Raw genomic sequence first — 26,354 nt, forward strand, 5'->3', positions numbered from 1 at the left:
TTTCTAGGAGGTGTGACGTGAAGGCTGCAAGTAAGGGAAGGAAAACAAGACCTCGGACCAGAATAAAAGGTATTCTGGCTACCAAGGGGACAGGTAATGTGACAATACTGGTGTCAATGAAGAAGTAGGGATAGAAAATGCACCAGCAAGTGTGGTGATCCAGATAAGGAGGTTTCTAGACGGAGTAAGGGAAATGCCTTCTGGCTTCCTGCTATGAAAAAAAAATGTGAGAGGAGAGAAAAGATCCTAATAAAGAACTGTTCATCTTTCATGCAGAATTTGAAGGAAATATAAAGAAGCCCGCAACCGCTGGGCTTCAAAATACAACTGTTCCTTATTCTCAGCTTCTCCAGATGGCAAATGATTCTCAAATTAAGAAATGGTTTCAGGGCAATGGATCAAATCCAGATCAGGATTGTAAGATCTGTTGTCATAACCTCAGAAACATCTAAAGCATTGCTTCAAAGAATGTTCCAGGCAGATGAAAGGCACTGAAAAGATCTTTAGGGCATGTCTTGTGAATTTTCTCCACTGAGACCAGTGTTCCAAGAGTCTCGAGGACCTTGTTCACAGCAGCACAAGGAGCTCAAACACAGAGCAGATAGTTTTGCAGATTCTCAGCTGTGTTCTTTCCCTCTCGCAGAGTAGACCATATATGAGATGTATGGTGGCTTCATCATGATTCACAGGAGGTGACATAGATTTCAGACTGTACTTCAGGAACAGAAACCACAATGCAGATGCTTCCGAACCCCTAGTTTCTGTGGGGAAGTAGTTAGGTTATGAAGGCAGGCTGCAAACACAAATGGCCAGCGTTGATGAGCCTACCATCGTCTCTTCTTTGAATGGGCATCCATGGAAAGTAACTATCCTAGTCCATGGGACAGTTTCTGTTTAGCTCACCAGTCTTAATATGGAAGGAATTCTACTTAGGGCGTGGGACCTGGACTGAATTAAATGATTAAGGTCTTGGTTTTTGACCTTGAAATCTTATACCATCAGGGGACAAAACTTTGGGGGAATCTTGGAGGGGGGAAGAACAATTTTTAATTTATTCACACACACATACATACTCTTTCTCACATTCTTACATACATTTCGTTATGGGGATTGAGCCAGATATATACTAAGCAAGTGCTGTGTATTATAACTACAGCACCGACCTTACACTTTTTAAAAATTGAGTGCTGGGCTGTGCGGTGGTAGCGCACACCTTCAATCCCAGCACTTGTGAGGCAGAGGCAGGCAGATCTCTGTGAGTTCGAGGCCATCCTGGTCTAAAAAGTGAGTTCCAGGACAGCCAGGGATACATAGAGAAACCCTGTCTTGAAAACATCCCCACCCCCACCCCCCAAAAAAATTTGAGTGCTGGGCATTCAACCTATGGAAACGTCTTTTTGTTGTTGTTGTTGTTGTTGTTGTTTTTGTTGAGACAGGGTTTCTCTGTGTAGCCTTGGCTGTCCTGAAACTTGCTCTGTAGACAAAGCTGGCCTCAAACTCAGAGATCCATTTGCCTCTGCCTCCTGAGTGCTGAAATTAAACAGCTCTAAAATGTATTGTATTTTATTTAACTTACTGTGTGTGTGTGTGTGTGTGTGTGTGTGTGTGTGTGTGTGTGTGTGTAGGTCAGAGGACAACCTTCTACCTCATAGGTTCTAAGGATTGAACTCAGACTGTTTTGGCAGCTGGCAGCTTTACCTGCTGAATTGTCTCACCAGTCCAGGCTAGTTTATTATTCAGCAACTGTGACCAAAATATGGAAAATTTTTTTTGGTGGGGAAGGTGTTTAGAATCGAACCCAGGAGCTTGTTAAGTACATGTTCTATCCTTGAGAGCTACACTCCAGCCCAAGCAGACATACCCATTTTATAAATATGCCATGGAAAGAATGCATAGTTTGTACCTAAGATTTAATTTCCTAATAAACAAATATCCTCTTGACAAATTTACTGTTTTTAATATGTGACTGAAAAAAAGCCTCTATTCTGGAAATATTTTCTACTTGAATTAAATAGAACCAAATGCTTATTTTATTCTCTTAAGGATTCAGCATTATGGTGGTGAAGATTAATTAGTATGGCAGGGCTGGTGGTGGCGCACGCCTTTAATCCCAGCACTTGGGAGGTAGAGCCAGGCGGATCTCTGTGAGTTTGAGGCCAGCCTGGGCTACCAAGTGAGTTCCAGGAAAGGCGCAAAGGTACACAGAGAAACCCTGTCTCAAAAAACCAAAAAAAAGAAAAGAAAAAAAGATTAATTAGTGTGTTTTAAAATAGATGCATCTTCAGGGATGCTGGAGTCCCCACGACCACACTCCTGGGCAACATACTCCAAATATCATACTAATATATATATATATATATATATATATATATATATATATATGATATATTATATATCATATATATATTATATATATATGAATGAACCACTTGGAGTTTTAATGGTGAAACAAAACACATTATACAAACTATGAGCCTTAGACAATAAAAAAATAGTCTCAGTAGAACTGATTTTATACACAAGTGCTTGTTATGAGCCTACTAGTACTGATCAATATTATTCAGGCCAATGAAACAAATAATAATCAGCTGATTAAAGGGCTAAGTTTACATCATTGACTGGCAAGGCCTTTGAACCCTTGATTATAATACCTTGATGTAAGCCTCTCCATAAAACTGTTCGGTAAGTTTCTAATCCCAATCCACCTCACTGCACTGAATAAATAACATCTCCTTGTCCAACTTTGATTCTTCCAAATACCCGACACATCCTGACAGGGATCAAGGGCACCATCAACAAGAATGTTTACAGCCTATGTATCATTCTCATTGCAAATGAACTGCGCATTTTAGAAAATGAAATATAAATTCATCTAGAGAGTGACACAGAGTGATCTGGCCTGTCATCGCTTCCTCTGTTAGTCCTTGGATCCTTTATCCTGATGTGGGAAGGGCCTTATTTATAGGAACCACACTGGGCTCTTTTTATGTTTGGTCTGAATGTCAAATTCCTTACTAGGAAGGTAGTTAAAACCTAGGGTGGCTCATGGGTAATCTTCTTTGTGTTGAAATCCTCACATAGGACACTGGAGGTCTCTGCCCTAAGAACACCTGGTACTTTGAGTACTGGAGCTTATCTTGTAACCAAATAACAACACAATTCTACAAAGAACTGAAATTTTAATTTCAAAGAGGCTGCTCTGGGGAAATAGCTCCAGAAAGCACTGCAGTGAGAACTGAAGGACCAAGCCATCTAGTGGAGTCACCTGTGTCTCCTCTGAGTGTTCCCCCTGCACTTTTGGCACTCATATACTGCAGCCATCAACATGCATGCCTATGGCAGATGGGCTCTCTTTTAATTACTGCCTCAGATTTACTGTGGTGGGTTTGGGAACCATATAATCAAATTCACCACAAGGGTACATGAAGCAAGGCGAATGGCCCAAGAGGGTACTCCTTTAGAACAAGCAGGCACAGCTAAGTACTTAAACCCTGTCACATCCATTTTGACTATTCAAACTTATATTCTGACTGTGGCTCATTCGTGCCAGTGGTTCCCAACTGTGGCTGCACATTAGGAGCATTGGGGATATTCTGATTTGTTTCATTTGGGAAGCTTCCCAAGTGATTCTAATTGTATAAGACCATTGATTTAGATGAAGCTACTAAATAATTGGGTCTTAGATGGTCAAATTATTATTTTACAAAGATAATTGTTTTACTAATTGAATCTAGTTTTTAAAAAATCTATTTTAATTTATTTTTTCTCTTTCTTAAAATACCAACTTAATTAAGTTGCTTTCCTTATTGGTCTTTTAATTGAAATTCTTTACCTTACCAATTAATGACCCTCCTGATGCAAAAAGATTATGCACTCATCAGTTTAGGTACACCGTTCTTATCCCACCTTTGCCAACAAGCTGAATCTACACACATTAGCTTCTCTCTATTTCAGGAATGACGAGTGATTTCAACTGTACTCTGATCATTTTGGCCACAGTGCTATGAGATGGGATTGTACTTGCCTCCATCAACCACACTGTGACGGGGATTCTGAAGAGTACTTTGTAACCTGTAGGAGAGGAAGGGAATCTAATCCAAGACATACAGGAGGCAGCAGATAACACCAACACATATGCATGCATGCATGCATGCATGCAGGCAGGCAGGCAGACAGACAGACAGACAGACAGACACACACACACACACACACACACACACACACACGTACGTACGTGCTGGGGAAGCCCTGTCAATGCTCTCTGCCTCTGCCTCTTTATCTGAAAATGGGGTCTTAATATTGCCTCATAGAAAGGATAACAAAATTATTTAAACTGCTACATGGAGAATATTGAACAAGTGCACACAGAGAATATTTTTTAAACTGTTAATTTGAATGAAGAATGGCTCAGGAGTCTCTTGTGTCCTATGTCTTCTCTCTACTTCTTGTGCTACAGCATCCACAGAGACAATTCCCAGAGTCCCTGAAATGGCTTCCGTACCTCTTCTCATTTCAGTCCAGAACATATCACTTAAAATCATCTAAAGCAGTGGCTCACGTAACCCTTTAAGGGGTTCTCAATCTGTGGGTAGTGGCCCCTTTGGGGATTGCATATTAGATATCCTGAATATCAGATATTTTCAATTCATAACAGAAGCAAAATTACAGTTATGAAGTAGCAATGAAATAATTTTATGGTTGGGGAGTCACCACACATGAGGAACTGTAGTAAAAGGTTGCAGCATTAGGAAGACTGAGAACCAATGTGTCCTAGTTAGGGTTTCTACTGCTGTGAAGAGATACCATGACCACAGCAACTCTTCTTTTTTTTTTTTTTTGAGACAAGGTTCTGTGCAGTTTTGGTGCCTGTCCTGGATCTCGATCTGCAGACCAGGCTAGCTTGGTCTATAGACCAGGCCTGGCTCTGCCTCCTGATTGCTGGGATTAAAGGTGTGTGCCACCACTGCCTAGTGACCACAGCAACTCTTATAAAGGAAAGCATTTAATTGAGGTGGTGGCTTATAGTTCAGAGGTTCAGTCCATTATCATTATAATGAGGGATATGGTGGCATGCAGGCAGACATGGTGCTGACTACATCTTGATCAGAAGGCAACAGAAAGTGTCTGTGACATTGGGCAGTATCTTCAACATAGGAAGCCTCAAAGCCCGCCCCCACAGTGACACACTTCCTCCAACAAAGCCACACCTCCTAGTAGTGCAACTCCTGTTGGGGCCACTTTCTTTTAAACCACTACACACTGGTTTAAGAACTTGGAAAAGGGCCAGGTGGTGGTGGTGCATATCTTTAATCCTAGCACTCGGGAGGTAGAGGCAGGTGAATTTCTGAGTTCAAGGCCAGCCTGGTCTATAGAGAGAATTTCAGGACAGCTAGGGATACACAAAGAAACTGTCTCAAAAACAAACAAACAAACAAACAAACAAACAAACTGGAAAAGAGGGTTGGAGAGGTGGCTAGGCTGTTCAGAGCATTGGTTGCTCTTCCAGGCAACCTAGGTTTGATTCCCAGTACCCACATGGTGGCTGGCAACTGTAATTCCAGTCCAGGGGTCCAATGCCCTTTTTTGGGCCTCCATAGGCATGAGACACACACATGGTGCAGAGACATCCATTCAGGCAAAATATCCATAAACATAAAAATAAAAACATCTTAAAAAATTTGGAAATGGAGTTGCAGAGATGACTCAGTGATTAAGAGTACTGGCTTAATCACTCTTAATCCTCTTCCAGAGGATCAAGGCTCTATTCCCAGTGTCCACAGGGGGCTCACCACCATTTGTAACTCAAGTCCCAGGGCATCCAATGCTTTTTTCTGGCCTCCTCAGACACCAGGCATGCATGTAGTGCAGAGACATACATGCAAGCAAAATATCCAGACACACAAACGAATACAATTTTAAAAAGAGTAAAAAACGGGAACTAAATACTATGCCCATCAAAGAAAACACACAAGAGCTGGCATATACCTATGGACCCCTGTGCCCTTGGACAGGCAGTTCTTCCTGAGCAGCACAGTTTCAGCATTTAATGCTGTAGTGTGGTGATGGGTCTTCCCAGCCTCTAGGGCTGCTAGAAATGGACCCCTGTGGCTTAGCCACTCAGCTGTGGTGCCTCGTTATAGCAATTGGGCCCACTCAGACAGACAGACGACTCCACCCTAGATGGCTCTCCAGACAAATGACTGTCTATTGGGCTTCTCATTTGGCATTCCCCAGACACCTCAGTGCAACCTGTTTCAGGACTATTCTTTCCTGCACCTCTGCCTCTTCCCCTACACTTCCCATCTTGGTGAGAAGTCAGGACTGCTATCTACTCAGGCGTACAGGAAGGAACTTCTGACGTGTGACTCACTTTTCTCAATGCCCACAGCTTGTTTGTGCACCTGAGTAGCGTTTTTTGCTTTTAAAGATTATTTTCATTACTCCCTGCCTCTCTGTGTGTATCCCATGTGCGTTCAGTTGCCTCTACAGGCCAGCAGAGAACATACCATCCCCTGAAGTTGGAGTTACAGGTGGTTGTGAGTCACCAAACATGTGTGCTGGGAGCCAAACTCAGGTTCTCTGAAGAGAAACAAGTGCTCTCAATCCCCGAGCCGTCTCGATAGGCCCCTGAGTAGCCCTTGAACCACCACCCTCGTCCCTTTCTCATTCTTGTCTGAGTGGAGGCTCTTGTGATGTCACAGGAGCAGCTTTTCAACTGCTTTTCCAGTCCACCCATCAGCAACCATTTATCGAAGACTCACTGTGTGGAGGGAAGTGTTCTGGGGTTAAAGTCCATGGTCTAGTGGGGAGACAGATTTTAGACAACCATGCAATGTGTCAGGTGGTAGCAAAGAACACAATAACAGGAAAGGCACAGAGGGGGATAGCATGGAGGTCAATGCTTGCTTCATCTTGGAGTACTCCTTTGAGGGACTATGTGAGGCGCCCACGCAGTTGTCTGAGAAGCAGTTCCGCAAGAATAAGCCAGAAGAGTGGAGAGCCAACAGTGAGGCCCCGAATGCTGGCTTCCTTTTGTTGCCCTGACTTCTTTAGGATTGCCAGTTTGCAAGGGGCTTGAGAGCAGTTTACGGTTGCTGAGCACTTCAGTTAGCCATGTGATGGGAACTGTGCTATGGACTTCACATACGCTATTTCAGGGGTGCTTACAACGCCCACTTGAGGGTGTTGGTACTTGACCATGACCTGTATACTCCCACATATCCTAATATCTGTGTTCTCAGACTCCACTGGCTATGATTGCATTTACCTCATGAACTGAAATGGTCTTTAAATGCAAATAGGGCATTTTCATAAGTCCTCCAACTTTGTGAAAAGCCAGGATCTGAAGTGTCAAGGACGCTGGAGAGCAGGGGTGGAAGGGCAGATGCTGGAGGTGGCTTCTGAGGCAGGAAAATGGCTGCTTTCCCTACCAAAGTCCAATGAGCACTTTAGCAAAGTGGGGCAAGATACCGGTGAGTTGTGCTGCCCCTGCAGGGCAGTCCCCCAACCATGGTACCCAGTAAAGAAGTCTCCGGGTAGGTATAATTCCAATAAAATAGAATCTTTTTTTTTTTTTTGGTTTTTTCGAGACAGGGTTTCTCTGTGTAGCTTTGTGCCTTTCCTGGGACTCACTTGGTAGCCCAGGCTGGCCTCGAACTCACAGAGATCCGCCTGGCTCTGCCTCCCAAGTGCTGGGATTAAAGGCGTGCGCCACCACCGCCCGGCTAAAATAGAATCTTTTTAATGTCTGTCATTTAGAAGATCAGCTTCTTTCTGTAATGCAGTTAAACTGTTCATTGTAACAGTTTTGTGCAAATAAAGTGTGTTCTGGATCCAGCTAAAACCAGAGAAACTCATTTACCAGATGCCTATCTAGGGCCACAGTTTGGGACCAGCATGCTCCCTGCCCCCAGACTGGGTGGGGTGGGTGCCAAGTGAGATGAAGTACGTATTATTATTATAAAGGATGGAACCACTGATTGATTGATTGATTGACTGGGTATTTTTATGTGGACTAGGCTGGTTTCCAACTATTGAGGCTCCTGCTTGAGCTTCCATAATACTGGGGTTACAGGTGTGTACCACAATGTCTGGCTTATATTACTCTTGTTTAAAAAAAAAAACGTGCAGGGCGGTGGTGGCGCACGCCTTTAATCCCAGCACTCGGGAGGCAGAGCCAGGCGGATCTCTGTGAGTTCAAGGCCAGCCTGGGCTACCAAGTGAGCTCCAGGAAAGGCGCAAAGCTACGCAGAGAAACCCTGTCTCAAAAAACCAAAAAAAAAAAAAAAAAAAAAAAAAAAAAAAAAAAAAAACGTTTTCACAAGACTGACCTTGAACTTCAAGGAAATTTGACTTTTGATATGGACCATAGATCATGTGGTGGTTCATGCCAGCAATCCCAGGACTTGGGAGGCTCAGGTGGGAGGATTCCAAATTTGAAGGCAGCTTGGGATACATAGTGAGTTCAAGGCCAGCCTGATCTAAAAAGCAAAATCTTGTTTCAACCATAACCATTGCTACCTCCTTCTTTCTTCATCTATTTGGGCAGTTATGAAAAAATACTCAAATTGGATGTCTTCTAAACAATGTGAACTTATTCCTCACAGTTCTGGGTGTTAGGAGTCCAGGATCAGAGAGCAGTAGATGTCCAGACAGCCTTTGGGCAGCAGACTGCTGACTTCATGATGTCCTTGTGTGGTGAAGAGTGTAAGGGTCATTTCAGCCTCTGATAGAAAGTCATTAATCTTGTGAGGGTAGAGCCTTCTCCAAGGGCCCCATCACCTAATACTATCACCTTGGGACTTGGGATGGGAGCACAGGAAGTTCAGAGAAACAGTCAGACCATTGTCTCTGCTCTGTCTTTTTCTCTCACACATACATATACACATACATCAATTGACTGAATCCAATTTGGAGACAAATCCAAACTTTCAACAAATGTTTCCTCAAGAACTAAAGCAATAGACAGACAAACAACCCCCCAAACAAAAAACAAAAAGGGCTAGGTATGGTGGCATATGCCTTTAATCCTAGCACTCTAGAGGCAGAGAAAGTGGATCTTGAGAGCTTAAGGCTTGCCAGGGCTACATATAAGATCCTGTCTCAAAAGGCAAAAATGACACAAAACAAAAAAGAATTTTTCCATTAAAAATAAAGAGTCATAGCCGTAACAGTAAGGAAATACACTCACTGAGGGAGTAGAATAGGCATGCTGTTATAACAGGCCATAAAGGTGCTTTCTGGTTCTGTGTGTATGTGGGGGGTCTAAACATCAAAGTGGAAAGTCCCCTTGATTACAAGACTGGCACTTGAGACTGAAGTGAACCTGCCTAGGTGAACGTTTTGGAGCAGTTCTCACCTTCTACTAGCTCCTGCTCCTCCCCTTCATTTCTTGGTAACATCCCCGGGACTGGCTAGGAGGTCCTTCTGTCCCATCATTCCTTCACACAGGTTTTGGTCTGAGAAGCTTATGAAAGCATCATGTTTTGATCATTTCTCCACTCAACTCTTGTGAAGATTGCTGTGCACATGGAAACACAGCATAATGTGTATGCATTTCTCTTGTTAATCAGCATTTGTATCACTTCGGTCCCTATGTCCATCCAAAGAGCCCACATATGAACAAAGCAAGGTACAGAGAACCTCTCTCCCACTTTGTTTACAGAGAGATCTGATTCCATCAGCATCCAGTATAACCTGGGTATCAGGATTTTTAAAACCTCCACTAGAAACTTTGGGTGTGCTCATGATAGAGCATCTCAGCATTCCTGAGGTCCAGGGTTCAAATCCCAACAAAACCAAAATGAAAGTCCCAACACAAAGCCTCCAAACCCCACAGACTATTCTAGTGTGTGCCTAAGGGTCCTAAGAACCCCAAGTCAGAATTGAAACAGCCAAATTAAATCTCTAAGCATCAGGTTAGTATTGAAAGGGCCGTCTTCTGGTGTGGTGCCCTTCTTACAGGGTTTGTTTATGGAAAGATGGGACAATGTGAACATAAGAATGATGAGGCAGCTCTCCTCAAAGATGCTGCTATCCCCCCCCCCCCAGTGGAGATAAAGCAATTGTTTTCTTTCTTTCTGTTTACACTAATGGACCATTCCTTGGGCCTGCCGATATTCAGAACAGGGCTGAGGTGTGAGCTAGGTCTTGATTCTCCAGTTTTCAGAAGTTTTACTAGTAACTTGTCCTCAACAGGTTAAGATGAAATGTTCTAGAAAGCAACCATTAAAATATAAGGAAACAAGGATAATGCAAGGAGATAGAGGCTGACATAGGACACAGCCAGAAAAAGCCAAATTTTGTAGTTAACCTGGGCTTTGAGGTCAGAAAAACTGTACTGAAAACCCTCACCAGTGACCACCTTCTCTGTGAACTGGTGTCTTCACTTACGAAAGGTGCTTCCTGAATAGGCTGCTAAGATGAAGATACAGCAGAGTTAAGCTACTAAACGCATTAGCTCTATGACAGATACTAGTTTTATCATCATCATCATTATTTTTTGAAAATGAAATATTAGGGCTGTGGCTATAGCTTAGTGATATGCAAGACCCTGGGTTTGATTCCCAGTACCGTTTCAAAGAGATTTTAGTTTTGTGTGTTCTTCATAAATGGGAGGCAGCAGGTAGCAGGAGTTGGATGCTAGGCTGAGCAGATGTGGGTGTGAAGCCCAGCTCCATTGTTTGGGAGTTTGGAAGTCTTGGCTGGGCTGCTTTCCCTTTCTGAATGCAACTTTCTTCTTGAGAGTAAGACATTATAATGACTGCACCTAAGGGCTGCTGGGCATGCATCCCAGGCATTGTGCTGCACACTAGCTGGTGTCTATCTTGGCTTCTCCCAGGGAGCAGGAGGTGTCATAGACAGATTTCATGGAGTACTCCTGCATTGTCAGTGTTGTCAAATGCATATGATGGAGAAAATGATCAAACATGTTGAAAGCTCTGATTAGACAGCTACTTATTTCTTTTTATGGTGCTGGGGATCGAACACAGGGCTTCATGCATGCCAGGCAAGTGCCTTACCACTGAGCTACAGCCTCAGTCTGACAAGACAGTTGTATAAAGGAAGCCTAGGATTGCCTCAGCATGGTGATGTCTATTTTGCAAATGCAGAAATCTGTTTGTATATGTGTCTCTGTTTGGGGCTTTGTTTTGAAAGGATCTGGCTTTCACAATCTGATCTCTAGAAAAATATGTGCTTCCTTTCTTATACTTTAGCTTTGAAAAGGCTTTGCATTTCTTTAACAAGATGGCTTTTATAGGAATCTTGCCTGAATGATTTTTTGCTTTCAGACACTGTGTTGAGAAATTGAAAATCTTTGAAATCTGAAATCGGCTTTCCAGGTCTAGTATTGATGAAGACGGACTCTTCCTGGTTTCTGAAAGAGACTACTGCTTGATTTGCTTAGTACTGTTTTGCATAAGTTGTGGTGGCTAGCGAATGTAACAAAAGGCGTGTACTGCACACACGCCAGAAAAAACCAGCAGAGAAGCTCTGTATGTGCGCCTCTCTCTCTCTCTCTCTGATTAATAAAAGTTGAGCGAGAACATGCCTCAGATACTACATTTCAAAGAAGATTTTAAATACCTATGGTCACTGAATTCAGCAACAGAATCACTGAGTGCTGAAACTACAATGGCAGAAAGACTGCTTTGTCACTAGCGTGATAATAAGAAAAGAATCCTGAAAAATTCACTCGAAACCTTAGCACCTGTATTTTTCCAAATTTATTTCTAATATAGACAGAAATTTCCGAATATCTAATTTTGCTCAGCAGCTTCTTTGTTACAACAGGCAGAAATACAAACATTTGCACAAGATGTTAAAAATAATGGAGCTCCCAGGGCCTGCTGAGAATTAATTAGGAAGGTAGATTTATTACCTAAATAAATAAATAAACCCAAGTGCTACTCAGAGTGTGACATTAAGGGATTATAAACTTCCATTAAAGGGGACTAATAAATATAGTGTTTTAAAAGCTTGAGGGAGGATTGAGAAGGGAGAAGGCTAGCACACACCAGCTCAGGCAGTGCCAGACAACAGCTGATTGCCTCTGTTGGGGTTACTATGGAAACGTCTTCTCTTGGGACACTGCCAGGAGGAGAGGGTGCTTTAGAAATGGTGGTGGGGAGCAGAGCAGGCTGGTGGCTGGATTTCAACAGGGCTCACCTCCTGTCTACGTTAAAAGGACAATCAATCTCCCAAACAGAATGAAATCTTCCTAGCAAGCCACGTCAAACAGAGTAATAAAGCATGGAGTCTGGCATAATTACAGCCCATTGAGCTCTACGGAACCTGCACATCAGTTCAGATAATTGTCTCTTTCCTCTTCCCTGTTTGTTTTGTATTTCACACAGAACTAAAGGAGGGATGAGAGTAATTAATTGGCTACTTCCTTAGCCCTCAAGCCTATACTGATAAAAGGATCTATATCCAAACAACATTAATGGGCAGATTCAAACATTTTCAGACTAATTCATCAGGCAAAACTAACATTCACCAACAAAAGGAGGGTGAAAGAATTCCAGTGGCACTCAGGCTAAGTGTTTCAGCTTACTGGAAAGCAGCAGGCAGATTTAATGTTTATGTAAATTACGCCCAATCTAGGCAACCTTCTTCCTGAGCACTGGTCTGGGTGCACTAGTGTCTACATGATCCTGAATGGCAGAAGTATTTGTTTATTTATTTAAGCAACATGCCCTAACCACGGAGAACCATCTTGTCCATCAGCTTAACCCTGATTTCCCAGGATAATTCTCGGAGCCAGGGGTGGTGATCAAAGCCCGGGACGCAGCACTGCCAGTTATGCAGGTAATGTAATATCTTCCTTTGTTCTCCTATCAAGTAGCAGCCACAAGTCTCTCAGACCCACAACACACTCAAATCCTGACTGTACTGTCCCTTGCAAAAATTTCAACCTTTTTTGACAAATGCATTGGAACTAATACTGTAATTTGAAAGCACAATATACAAATACGGTACAGAAAGTGACCGAGGGAAGACACTGATTTGATAGCAACACAGATTGCAGCTGGCTGAAACCCTAATCCATGTCCGTAGTGTTGTACACAGAAAGCCACTTAGCTCCTAAAGGAGTCACCTGTAACTTGAATGTTTCTCTCTGAAGTCACTTTTACTATTATGTGACTATGTCATTTGTGAGGACAGTGTTTGCTGAAAACATTCTCAAGGATCTGCTATGATGTCCTATTTTTATCTTTCCTGGGATGATTGACCAGAACCACTGTGAAATGACAAATGGTTGTACAGTGCTTGCTAGTCAGAGGGGAGAGAGGTGCCAAATGTATCCTTAAAAAATTTGCTTAGGTTTATAAAAAACAAACAAACAAAAAATAGCCTTTACCACCTTAATATAAACTAACAGAGAGTAGGGAGGGGGTTGTGTTAAGGATAGAGAATTAGTGAATATTGAGTTATATTATTTTAGGGCAATAAAATACATTATATAGCTATGCACAGATCAGAATGGATGAAATGCAAACAAATGGACAATATCAAACAGTGAGAATGTGGAGAAACAGGCACTCTCATTCTGCTTCGAATACAAAATAGTACAGCTATGTTGGAAGAAAACTGGCAGTTCTTACAAAGCTAAACTGAGTCTTCTTTGTGTCTGAGTAAGTACACTCCTAGGTATTTATTCAACTGTTCCAAGAGCTCATGTCCACACAAGAAACCTGCATGCAAATATTTATAGTAGATTTATTCATGACTGTTCCAAACCAGAGGCAATCAAAATGTCCTCCAATAGTGAATGGATAAACATATTGTGGTATCTCCAAATAACAGAATATATTTGTGGTGGTTTGAAAGAAAATGGTATTATTAGGAGACTTTGTTGGCTTTGCTGGAGTGGGCATTGACTTGTTGGAGGAAGTGTGTCACTGTGGGGGAAGGCTTTGAGGCTTCCTATGCTCAGAATACCACCCAGTATGACTGTGAGTTGACTTCCTGTTGCCTGAAAGATGTAGCATTCTCAGCTCCAGCACTATGTCTGACTGCATGCTACCATGCTCCCTGTCATGATGATAATGGACTGAACCTCTGAAACTGTAAGCGAGCCACCTCAGTTAAATGTTTTCTTCCTAAGAGTTGCCATGGTCATGGTGTCTCTGCACAGTAATAGAAAACCTTAACAATATTGAAAAAATAGGAGCCATCAGGCTACAGAAAGACACAGGGAGCCTTAGATGCTTACTGCCAAGTGAAAGAAGCCAGTCTGAAAAGTCTACACCCCACATGGTGCTGACATGTGACATTCTAGAGAAGGTACAACTAGAGAGACAAGAAAATGGTCAGTGGTTCCCAAGGGGTTAGGGGAGAATGAATAGGCTGTGCATGAGATTGCATGTGAGTGTCTCCGCCCCTCCTGACAGGCTTACCTCTGTCGCCATCCTCAGTATCCTCTCTTCTTGTGGTGTGGTGAATGAGTGTTAGGTTGGAATGGGGTGAATTCTGTTTTGATTTGCAGTGCTGGGGAATCAATCTAGGCCTCTCACATGTAAGTCAAGGACTCTACTATTGAGACACAGCCCCAGCCAGACTTTAACTTGAAAGGAAGGGACCTGGGAAGTTACTGTCATCTTAGAATTCATAAAACTGTGCCCAACTGTAGCAAAAATACTAACTGGTACCAGGATGAATAGCAGACTGATAGATCATGATACAGAACCAGAAAAGGACATGTGGAGTACTTAATTTATGATAGGAGTGACACCAATGAGCAATGGGGAAATGAAGTCTCTTCCCCATGGAACATACACATTCAAACATTATAAATCACCATTTGTGAAATAACACCACTAAAGGACTCATGGCTTTAAGAGGACCTCACAACAGAAATGAAAACAAGGCTAGTATCACATAAAAACTAAAATTCAGCTCAAACCATTCTTAAATATGAACATATATAGTTCCAAGTGCATTTAAAATATTTTAAAACTGAAGCAGTTAAAGGCTTCCATCTAAGAGAGCTAGACCGTGACAACCTAAGGACAATAAAATTCTCAGGCTTAATATTTTGCCATATTTACTTCAAGATTAAAACCAAACCAAACCAAACTTGATGCCCCATTTGGAGGCCCCCTTTGTACCCAGCTTGCCTCTTAGGAGGAGGCAGCCATTCCACTGTTGTGAAGTTAGTTCCTCCCTGGAGCAGGTGCAGAGCAGAGGCTGATGAGTAAGCAAGGCTGATGTGGGAGGCCAGAGACAATGGCAAGGAAGAGGGACCTGGGTCAGGAGAAGAGAGGCGGCTACTCCCATGGGCACCGTAGCTTGCTCTGAGGGGAAGCTCGGCGAGATGATCTTGGTGATAAGGAATGGACCTTGGGTATGACACCCCCATGCCCATTGCTCACTGCATTTCCAATCTATGTGAGGGAGCAGGGGCTCCAGCTGAGGGCAGGTTCTTGAGAAAGATGATGGCTGCTGGAGATTGGGATGATGTGCACAAAAATGGTATGGGGATACCAAGTGACATGGGTGGAACACTGAGAACATCTGCAGCACTGGATCCATCCCTCAGATGTCCACCTTCCTAGAGTAAATGTCATCGGTCTTTACGATATTATATTGTTAATGACATTGAGAATGTTGATGGAAAATGACTATAAATATAAACTGGTTTTACAATTTTTATTTATAGTCAATGCAAAAAGGAAGACAGGGGCTAGAGAGCTGGCTCAGGGGTTAAGAGCCCAGACTGCTCTTAAAGACCGGAGTTCAGTTCTGAGAACCCACATCAGGTAGCACACAACCAACTCCCACTCTGGACTCTGTGGATACCAGGTATATGTATGCACACATTCACACAAAGATACACACATATACACATCAATTAAAAAAAAATCTGAAAGTAAAAAAGGAAGACACTTCAGTTTAAAGAGTTGTTTAACTATTTTTTTTTGAATTTATATCATGAACTTGATGGGTTCCCCTTAATAGGAATAAAGGCAAAGAAATAAATCACATACCATGATGATTTATTTTTGTTTGGCTTCATACCTCCTTAGACTTTGACAAAGTGTAATTTTCTCCCTCGTCTACACTCCTATCCCTCCTACTCTAAGTCTGCAGGCTGTTAAGCTTAGATTGTGGCTGATATATGAGATTGCAGGTCTTGGCTAAGAAGGTTATATACCATCTAAGGTCTTTTCTATTGGCTTCAATCCATTGGCCTTTCTGTTGAAAAGAAATGAGGAGTATGTATGCGGTAGGGTGGGGGTGAGATGGAGGGCACCACAGTAAGTCAAATGCCAACCCCAACAACACTGGCTATTCATGAATGCAGGAACCATTCAGCACAGCCAGGAATGCTTGGTCTCTTTTGTCCCTTACTACCAAAGGACCTCAGAAGTCAAAACATGAAGCCACAAAGCAATATGCTTCCTATTTCTTTTTTTCAGGGACCAAAGGGATTTAAAACAATCTTTAAGTAATACTCCTTACAGACCCTAGCACTGTGTAAACACAGACTCCCTATTTAAGAACTAGTAGACAGAAAAATTGCCCCACAGATTAAAAGATCCAGTAGTCTAGTAGAAGCTTTCTAAAGAATCAGAACAGACACATGTAAAACTAACACTATTAATCAGGAAAAAAATATCTGAGCCAGATGTGGTGGCGCACACTTGTAGTCCTGGCTACTCTGGAGGATCATATCAACTCCTGAGTTTGAGACTAGCAAGACCCTGTCTCAAAGACAACAATAAAAATGAAATTTCATATTGAGATTCAGGAAGATACCTAACAAATTTCATGTTTCAGGTCAGTCAAAGTGATTATAGATTTGAAAGCCTAGGTATAATAGTGAGCTACAGAGTGGACTTAGATCAGAAATCATACCACTAGCAAATTAATGTTATAAAATGTATTGGTAAAAACTAACTTTTAGGAGCTACATAAATCTCATAATTTAAAACGGTAGTAGTTGGGGCTGGGGAGATGGCTTAGTAGTTAAAGTGTTTATTGTGTAAGTGTGAATACTGAAGTTTGAAACCTCAAAAACCCATGCAAATGCCCAGTTTCCACAAAGTAATTTCCTATTGTTTTTCTACTTGATTCCATGTCCATAAAAAATTTATAAAAGTCGATCTGGGAGATAGCTCACTTGGAACAGGGCCTGCCATACAGCATACAGACCTGAGTTCAAGCTCCAGAACCCACATAAAGAAGCTGGGCGGAGTGGTGTACATTTGTAATCCCGGCACTGGGGAAGCGGAGACAGGAGGATCCCTGGGGGCTACTTGGTGAGCTCTAGGTCAGTGAGAGCTTTTCTCCAAAACCAAGGATGGCTCCTGTGGAACAACAGCTGACCTCTATGTGCACCCTTGCCCACATGTATACCCACACAGACACACATCATTTATAAAAGTAAATAAGAAAAGGCATTATGTACAAACACATTTAAACAGTGTGTTACAGTAGGAATAGATATCACATAGAACCACTCTTCTTATTTTTAAAAATGCTTTGGTTACTCTATCAGAAACTTTGAATCCAAAACTCCTCTTTTTCTTTTTCTGAGGTTTTTCGAGACAGGGATTCACTGTGTAACAACAGCTTTGGCTGTCCTAGAACTCACTTTGTAGACTAGGCTGGCCTCAAACTCACAGAGATCCACCTCTGCCTCTAGAGAGCTGGGATTAAAGGCTTGTGCCACCACGCCTGGCACAGAACCACTGCTCTTATCCTTAAAAATGTTTTAGTTACTTTATCAGAAACTTTGAATCCTATTATAGAAAACTGTGCTTTGGCACAACACAAAATTGGTATAAAATCCCAGGAAGACATGGGGTCCCCAAAGCCACAGAAGTCGCATGTGTAGCTCATCAGCCTCTGTCTATGAAATAGGAGTCTTTTATTTGATGCATACTTACATTGTACAGAGGGATAGTCTTCATCACTTTGTACTGCTTAGTAGGGTCCATTTTATACAGGTGACGGTCAGTGACAAAAATTGCTCGGTCTTCTACCTTACTAAATCGATTCACCTGTAAGAAAACAAACCAATAAGCCATAGTATCTTATAAAAAATGGAGCTAAGTTGTGTTTGGAAATACCTAGGTTCAGTGGTGGCTGACCATGGAGATAAAATCTCAGTAGAAGGTCACTATGGATGGCACTCTATGATTTCAAAGGAACAGTAGTTTCCAGATGTATAGATGTATAGTTTGGCAATACAATTTTTTTTTTTATAGATTGAAAGGGAAAACATAGCAAATGTAGAATTTGGGGACTAGAAATATGAAATCTAGGCTCTGTCAAGGAAATGATAGAACTACCCACAGACAGGGAGAAAAGGTTCTGTGAATCACCTGTCTGATAAGGGACTTGTATCTAGAACAAATAAAGAACTAATTTAACTCAGTAATTAACAGATGATCCAATCTATACCACTTATGCCTGAAGCCCTGGGCTATCATAAGAACCTGAGATTAGTATTTGGGGATGAGTGCAATAAGCAATAAATGAAAATAAAAATATGAAGAAAACAAAATTGACATTATGAAAAAAATATACTCTTGTTTCTGCAGAGCACTACTTTACTAGACAGAGAGTCAGAGAATACCCTAATTTATAGCTACTTTGTTTTCCTAAGAGATAAAATTAACCGTGGTACATTGTACAAATTGTGGCTTGTTAGGGTATTTCAGATAATATTTTAATCAATGTACCTGGATTAACATTTAAAAACAGGTTTATTCATTTATTTGTTTATTTAGTGTATGTGTGTGTGTGTGTGTGCCTGTGTGAGTTTATGTGCACCATGTGGATGCAGGTGCCCTTGAAGGCCAGAGGCTGTTGATCCCCTGAGACTGGAGTTACAGGCAGTTGTGAGCTGAATGATATGGATGTTAGGAACTGAGCCTGGATCCTTTGCAAGATCAGTATGTGCTCTTAACCTCTGAGCTATCTATCTCTCCAGCCCCAACATTTTTCTGAACCTCTACAATGTCAAGCTTCTCACTGATTGAGAAAGGCAAGCAGACAAAAAAAACAAGCACAAGCAAGCTCTTCCTCAACAGAAAGCACACTGTGATATACATGTCATTCACAAGTATATTATCTACAGTCTTTGCATCCTCTCCCCATTCTTATTTCCAAGATACCAACAAAGAAGCATGAGGTTAATATGAAAACACTGTGTTTTGGTAGGATATTCAGATAGATAGTTGTATTCAGACAGGCAGGGCAGGACAGTGCACTATAGACAGAATGTAGCAAACTAAAACTCAGACTTGACATGGAAATTTACCTTATCTCTTTTGCCTGGTTTTACCCATCAGTCAATTCTCTAAACAGTTATTCTATAATAAAAGCATGTTTTTAAGTCTTCAACATGACAGCAAGTTGCGCCTATGATTAAAATAGACTTTAAGTGATAAGCGTATAGTTTGTGTTCTTAGAGGATAACTTTGCATGGCATCTGTTTTTGCCAGGACGGACAACTGGCACTTACCAGAAGATCTGAAGCACTGAGTGTGGAGATCCACTTAGCTGTTCTGCACAGCACTGGCTTTATGCAGAACTTTGTAAAAGGAAAGGTTCCATGGTCTGTCTGGCTGGATAAATACTGCAAACTACAGTTCCCACTATGATATCCAAAGCTTAGAAAGTTATCAAAGGTTCTGAGAATTTTGCATGTAAGCAGTATGTTTAAGCCAGCATTTTCACAGTACATTTTATCTATGTAATCCTTTTAAAACAAATACCTATTAATATTCAACAAAACACTGGTTCTATGAAAGCCAGTTTGGAAAACACTCATCATCATTTTTATCATCCTTGTGCTATATAGATCAGAGAATATCTAGCATAGAACCTAAATAAAAAGTAGAAATAATGCCCCCAATCTTTTATGGAATCATCTGGAGAAACAAACAAATGAGGTACAAAAGAATATAATTTTAAAACCCTGTTACACAATCTCACAAGATGATTTGAGTCGAGACAAAAAGGCTACATGTTCTTTCGGTGATATATGAGTTAATCTAAAAACAAGGAAAAAAAACTCTCAAAGCAGAAATTGTACTGAAGCTGCTCAGAAATATTCTTTCATATGAATAAAATGCAGTTTCTACAGAGACTAACAAATATTTACCTTCTGTTTCAGCAACTCAAATCATCTTAAAACACACATCAGGTAAGTGTGAAAGACATCATGTCTAAGTGTGAAAGACATCATGTCTAACAGCAAAGAAGGCTGCAGATTGCTTAACGTGATGATTGCTCGATCGACACAGGACCGAAAACCTTCAACGTACACAGGTGAGTTCCTGCTTAACATCAGCACAGTATGGGAACACTACTTTCATTTCCTATTTATTTTCTCAAAGTAATAGCGAAGCTGGATTGCAGACCCAGAATTAGATAAAACTTCACCTTGTTTCTTGTACCTAAAGTTAAAATCCTCATCCCAGAAAGAAAATCCCTCAGCACTTCAAGGCAGTTGTTTCTAGGTTCAGTGGTTTCCACAGGGGGTCGGTGATAAAGCTGCTCCCGAGTCAGCTTGGAGCAAGCAGAGTGCTGAGAGGATCTATTTGCAGTAGTCTCTCACCTTAAAGAACACTGTATAATAACTGTCGGTAGTGGGAAGCAGCTGCTTCAAAATAATCAAAGCACCAAGAGGGGGCTTTTTGGAAGCGTATCAAGTTTGCCTTGGTGCTCCTTTGGGACTGAAAGATTCTACAGAGGACATTATTACAGAGGAGCAAGCACGAAGAAGGGTGTTTGGGATTGAGTTTAGAAATACAGGACTATCAATAAGAATTCTTCAGTGTTTACTCATCAGGATGAAAATGTCAGACATTAAACTGTCCTCCCTGGAATGAGGGGCAGTCATTGCACCAGGCTTTTCTTTCTGTCTTTTGTTTTTTCAAGACAGGGTTCCTCTGTGTAGTTTTGGTGCCTGTCCTGGACTCACTCTGTAGACCAGGATGGCCTCGAACTCAGAGATCTGCGGGGCTCTGCCTCTGGAGTGCTGGGATTAAAGGTGTGCACCACTGCCGGGCCGTACCAGGCTTTTCTACAGATGGCCAGGTTCTCAGAACCACCTGACTCTCTTTAACTGTTCTGATTGTCAGAACATGATACCATATCTGATACCATGATATCAGAAATGAGAGTGGGTATAACCTCATTCCCTAGGTGGTGGTACAGGTACATTCCTGTGTTGTATCCACAAACAGGAAATATGACTGAAACTCTTTTGTGTTGGTGTGTACATCTGGATAACAAGTCTTCTCTTGATTGTGTCATTAGCCCTATGTCTATTTAACAAAACAGAGTTCCTGAATTCCAGAGTTCAGAACTAGAATCTGGAATGTAGAGACTGGCTGATAATACTGTGAATTTTCCTCAACGACATTTACTTCAGGCTGAGTCTGCTGCCCTGTTGTTTGTATCACTTGGACTTGAACCCTTCTTTAGAACGTTCAAACGCTGACCATGACACTGCAAAATCTGAACCATTCTGAATGTCATGCCAGCACCCAAGATGTTCAGATTTCACAACATTTGAGATTCTGAATGTTCAACTTGTATTGTTGTCCTGGCTCCCAATACAGAGAGTTCACAAAGCCCTTATAATAGTAGTCATGGAGGCTGGTTGCCAAGACCAGGGCATGATTAGAAGGCTGGACTTCCATTCAGTAGCTCTCCTCCCCAACCACCTTCAGAGAGAGGAGAAAGGCTACTGCTAGGGACTAAACTAATTACCAGTCAACAGTGATCTAAACAATTCTGCCTACGCAATGGAACCTCCGTGAACCCTGGATGCTTGGAGAGCTTCCCAGATGGTGAAAGCTTCCATGGGGCAAGAGGGTACAACATTTCCTTTTAATTGTGGTGGCTAGACCACTGACATTTAATATGATGGTCAATGGGTTAGGTTTAAATTTATTATCTTTCAACATATTTATTTGTCCCATTTATTCTTTGCTTCCTGTCCCACAATTCTGCATTTTTTAGACACGCTAGGCGAGCACTCTACCACTAAGCCCCGCCCTCTCATCTCCTCGATGTCTTTCTTTTTTAAGATTTATTTTATGCATATGTGTGTTTTGTCTGCATGTATGTATGTGCACCAAGTGTATGTCTGGTGCCCATGGCGGCCAGAATAGAGTTCCTGACGGTTGTGAGCCACCATGTGAGTGCTGGGAATGAACCCTGGTCCACAGCAGTGCTCTTTAACCCCTGAGCCATCTCTCCAGCTCCCTGGATCCTTTCTCGACTCCTTAACAACAACTTGTTTTGTTACTTTTTGGTTTTGCCAGGATTGTACAACACAGTTATAATGCTTGATTTTCTCCTGATACTACTATACTCTGTGAAGAGCATAAAGCCTTACACATTTCCTTTTCTCCTTCCTGCCTGAATGATGTCTTCTGATTCTCCCTACAGTATTCTCCCTCAGATGTGCCTGAAAAAGCCCGTCACCAGTTCTTGAAAGATACATTTACTGGGCATTCAATTCTAGGGTAACTGCTCTCGCTCCAGTGCTTCTGACCCCCTCCCTCCCTCCCTCTCTCTCTAAAGACAGTGCCTAGGATCTTCGAGTCTATTTATATAGGTCCCACAAGAAGTCAGATAGTTACATGATTTTTCTTAAGGCTTTATTTGGGTTGTGTTTTGTTGTTTTGGGTGTGTTTAGTGTGGGTAGTTTTATTGATATCTCTTCAATTCACTAAGTTTTCTTTTAAAGAAACTGTTAATTTATTTTTGTTGTGTGTGCATGTGCCAAAGGTGCACATGCGGGAGGTTGGGGGACACCTTGTAGAGTCCTTTATCTCCTTTCACCTTTACTTGAATTTCAGGGACTGAACTCACAGGACACCAGGACTGGGCAGCAAACACCTTTCCCAGCTGAGTCATTTCAGTCCAAACCCACTAATCTTTCTCCTTCAAGGTCTAATCTATTGTTAATCCTATTGACTGCATTTTTCTCTCATATTTTTTTATGTTTGTAAGTTCAACTGTCAGTCATTTAAAAGTCTTCAAGGTATTTACTAAATATGTCTGATCTTCCCTTTAACTTTTTGAATATATAAAATAACGTGTTAATAGCTGCCTCAATGCTCTTGTCTGTGTCTTTTGGGATGACTGAATTTTCATATCTTTATCAAGTCAAGGTCTTGTCTGTGAGGTTGTTGATGGATGTTATGCATTCTGACTTTTACCTTTGAACGCTGGATATTTCTATAAATGTTTTGAACTTTTTCTTGTGTGCTAATAGGCCACTTAGAGACCTTTGATCCTTTCTAGAAGTGCTTTTCAGGTTTCTTCTAGAGGACAAGCCGGGCTAATCGCTTCCCGCTCTGCTGCAGAGCCTTGTCAGGGCTCTTACCAGGTGCTCCTGAGGTCTCCAGTTTGTGTGACCTAACTGAGCACCAGCACTGTGACCTCTCCTCTGGGGGGTGGGGGGGGTGGTCCTTGCCCAACCAATAGTGGTTTCCTTCTGTACATGTCCTGTACCTGATGTCTAAACCAGATCGTCTAAAGATCTCAGGAATCCTTTACACGCAGCATTCTCTTTTCTTCTACTCTGCTCTTCACTGTACATCTCCTCTGAGGTCTGCTTCAGTCCTTCCCAGCTCCCAGCTGTCTTTTCAATTAGGGAATCCACTCGGCCATGGCTCCTCTGCTCACCCATGGATTGGAAAGCCCTGAGACACTGACTGTCTAGTGGAGGCCATTCTCTTCACTTCCCCCATTTTCTTCTGTGGTGTGAGGGATGGAATGCAGCCTTGCACATGCTGGGATAGTCCTCCACCACTGCCATACCCCAGTTCATCTCACTTTTTCTTGTATTTCTTTGTCTTTTCCTTGCTGATATTCACTATCTTAAAAACTATCATTTGATACTTCTTGCTCTTTCTCTTCCCATGTGTATCCTTTCTCTATTCATTTAAAACAGCTACACTACGGTCTTATTGTGTACATTCACAGTTTACTGAACTAACTTTATCAGCTACCACTACAAACTCATATGTACAGCTATAGAAATATATTTTAAGGTAAATCTGAGATGTGGAGTTTTGGAGTAAGCAAGTATGGATGTTTAAAACTTTGATAGCTATGCCAAACTGCCTACTCAAAACGATCTTATACTCCAGGCAACAGTGTTCCCCTAAATCCCTGTAAACATTCCTTATTATCAATATTTCAAAGTGCCAAACTTAGAGCTAGAAAACCACATTTCATTACTCTGATCTGAATCATATACTGGAACTAAATATTTTTCTTAAGATTTGAAACAAAGTATTTGTTCTGAGGTCTTTGCTACCTTTAAATTTCTTCTTTATATGGTGTCACATTTACAATAGTATCTTTTGTTAAGCCAATGCATGATTTCATTAACATATAGAACTGTATTGGGATTACTTTATAAATTTCTTTTATAATTACTCTAATTTCTTCTCTCTCTCTCTCTACTTTAAATATTTATGTGTCTGCATGTGTGTCTGTGTATGGTATGTGTCTGAATGCAGGTGCGCATGGAGGCCAGTGGTGTCAGGTGACCCTGAGGCTGGAATTACAGGGGCTGGTGAGAGACACAGGGGCTAGGAACCGAACTCGGGTTCTCTGGAAGAGCAGCAAGTGCTCTGACTGCTGACCTTCCCTTCAGCTCCCCCAAATCTAGTGTTTAAAGTAGCAGTGACACCTGTGTAAAAGGTAGTAAATACCGACTCAATAGAGAGCAGGCTGGGATTGCTGTGAAGGATACACTTGTAGTAAAATACAAGTCCCTGGCCTCAAGGAAGCACACAACCTGTTTAAAAAAAGAAATGCCGATCAAGCTGCGCCCGGTGGCACACATCTGCAACAGCACTGGAGAGACAATTAGGAAGGAGTTCAAGCTGACCCTTGGCTACATAGTGATTCTGAGGCCAGCCTTGGCTACATAAGACCTTTTCTCAAAAATCAAATAAAAAAAAAGGAGTTATTCAAGACTACTCCTTTCCCTCAGGAAGGCTTCATTAGCCTAACTCTAAAATTGTCATGTTAGCCTTTCCAACACATCCTCAGCACAGGTTGACAAAGCTCACTGGTGCTGCACCCAGCTGCACGGGACTCCTCGTTTTCACTGTGGCCCACACATGTGGGTTTGTTTTTTTTTTTTTTTTTTCAGTCTTCTCCTTCCAAGATAGACTGTTTCAAGAGCGTCTTACCTTTCGGACATGACAGGAAAAGAGGACGTTCATATATTTGTCCTTACGTTTCAGTTCATTAGCAACTGGCATGAAAGTGCCTGAGGTCTGGGGTGTATCTGGCTTCTGAAAGAACAAAGCAACAACAGGAGAATTCTTAGACTGTAGGTGCTTAGTATATTGCGTTAGAACTATAAATATACAGTTTTACAGCATACCTTTTATCTCTCACTCAGATGTTAGACTAAAAAAAAGGTGTTACTATATCAAGGGTCCCATTAAAAACTTTAAATTAGGCAACAAGAGAGAAGATGAAATGGAGCTTTGGGAATAATATAAAGGATGTAATTAAAAATGGCTGCTGAGCACTAGGGGGAGCAGGCCCTGTACCTTCCCTGGGCAGCACAATAGAGACAACCCTGTTGGCGGAGGCATGGCTGAGCCAGCCCCAAAGCTGTGAGCACAGGAGAGCTGTCCCCATTTCACATCTGGCAGACCAACCCTACAGCTGCCCAGGCCCAGACCCAGGGTTATGACATGGCCTGCCCCAACATCCACCCATCTGTGATCTACTGGAGCACGTGAAGGGACCTGACCCACTGACCCAAAGCTGCAGGACTTCCCTAACAAAGGGCAGCAGAGGGACGAGTAGGACTAGGCAGGAAGAGTCCTAGTGGGGGCCAAGCATGGATCATTTAGTGGAGACCAGGGGCCTTGAACCAGGCCAATGACTCTTTGCAAAGAACACTTGCAAATAGAGATGTATGGACAAAGGGGTGTATGGCATGACTTGTTGGGTTGTTCTAAAGCTTCTGAGATTTTTAAAAATTTTTTCCATTTTATTTTTCTTCCTTTTTTCTCTTGAATTGTGTTTTATTTTGGGGTGTGTGTGTACAGTGGTGGGGCGGCAGATGGGAAGGGATGGGGAATGAGTGGGATCAAGATACATGATATGAAAGACACATAGAATAAAAAAAAATATGGCTGCTGAAGCCAGGTGTTGTGGTGCATGCCTTTAATTCCAGCACCCAGGAAGCAGAGGCAGGTGGATCTCTTTGAGTCTGAGGACAATCTGGTCTACATAGTAAATTACAGGACAGTCAGAGCTTTGTAGAGAGACCCTGTCTTAAAAATGGTTGCTGAATAATTCAAGGGAAGGTTGAAGTGGTCAAGGGCCAGGTTATA

At 41.9% G+C, this 26,354-nt stretch overlaps 1 protein-coding gene across 2 annotated transcripts in view; it reads right to left on the reverse strand.

The window, feature by feature from the left end:
• The window catches only part of Myo1d (myosin ID), a 316,231-nt gene that overhangs the window by 100,636 nt on the left and 189,241 nt on the right, over nucleotides 1-26,354 (reverse strand). For both annotated transcript variants that reach the window (XM_042282484.2, XM_076577607.1), the window contains 2 exons: nucleotides 25,191-25,295; nucleotides 17,898-18,011 (listed from right to left, as the gene is read on the reverse strand). In XM_042282484.2, coding sequence (XP_042138418.1) covers nucleotides 17,898-18,011; nucleotides 25,191-25,295 — 219 coding nt within the window. The remainder of the gene's footprint in view (nucleotides 1-17,897; nucleotides 18,012-25,190; nucleotides 25,296-26,354) is intronic.

The sequence above is a fragment of the Peromyscus maniculatus genome, chromosome 8 (assembly GCF_049852395.1).
Source record: "Peromyscus maniculatus bairdii isolate BWxNUB_F1_BW_parent chromosome 8, HU_Pman_BW_mat_3.1, whole genome shotgun sequence".
NCBI lineage: Eukaryota > Metazoa > Chordata > Mammalia > Rodentia > Cricetidae > Peromyscus > Peromyscus maniculatus.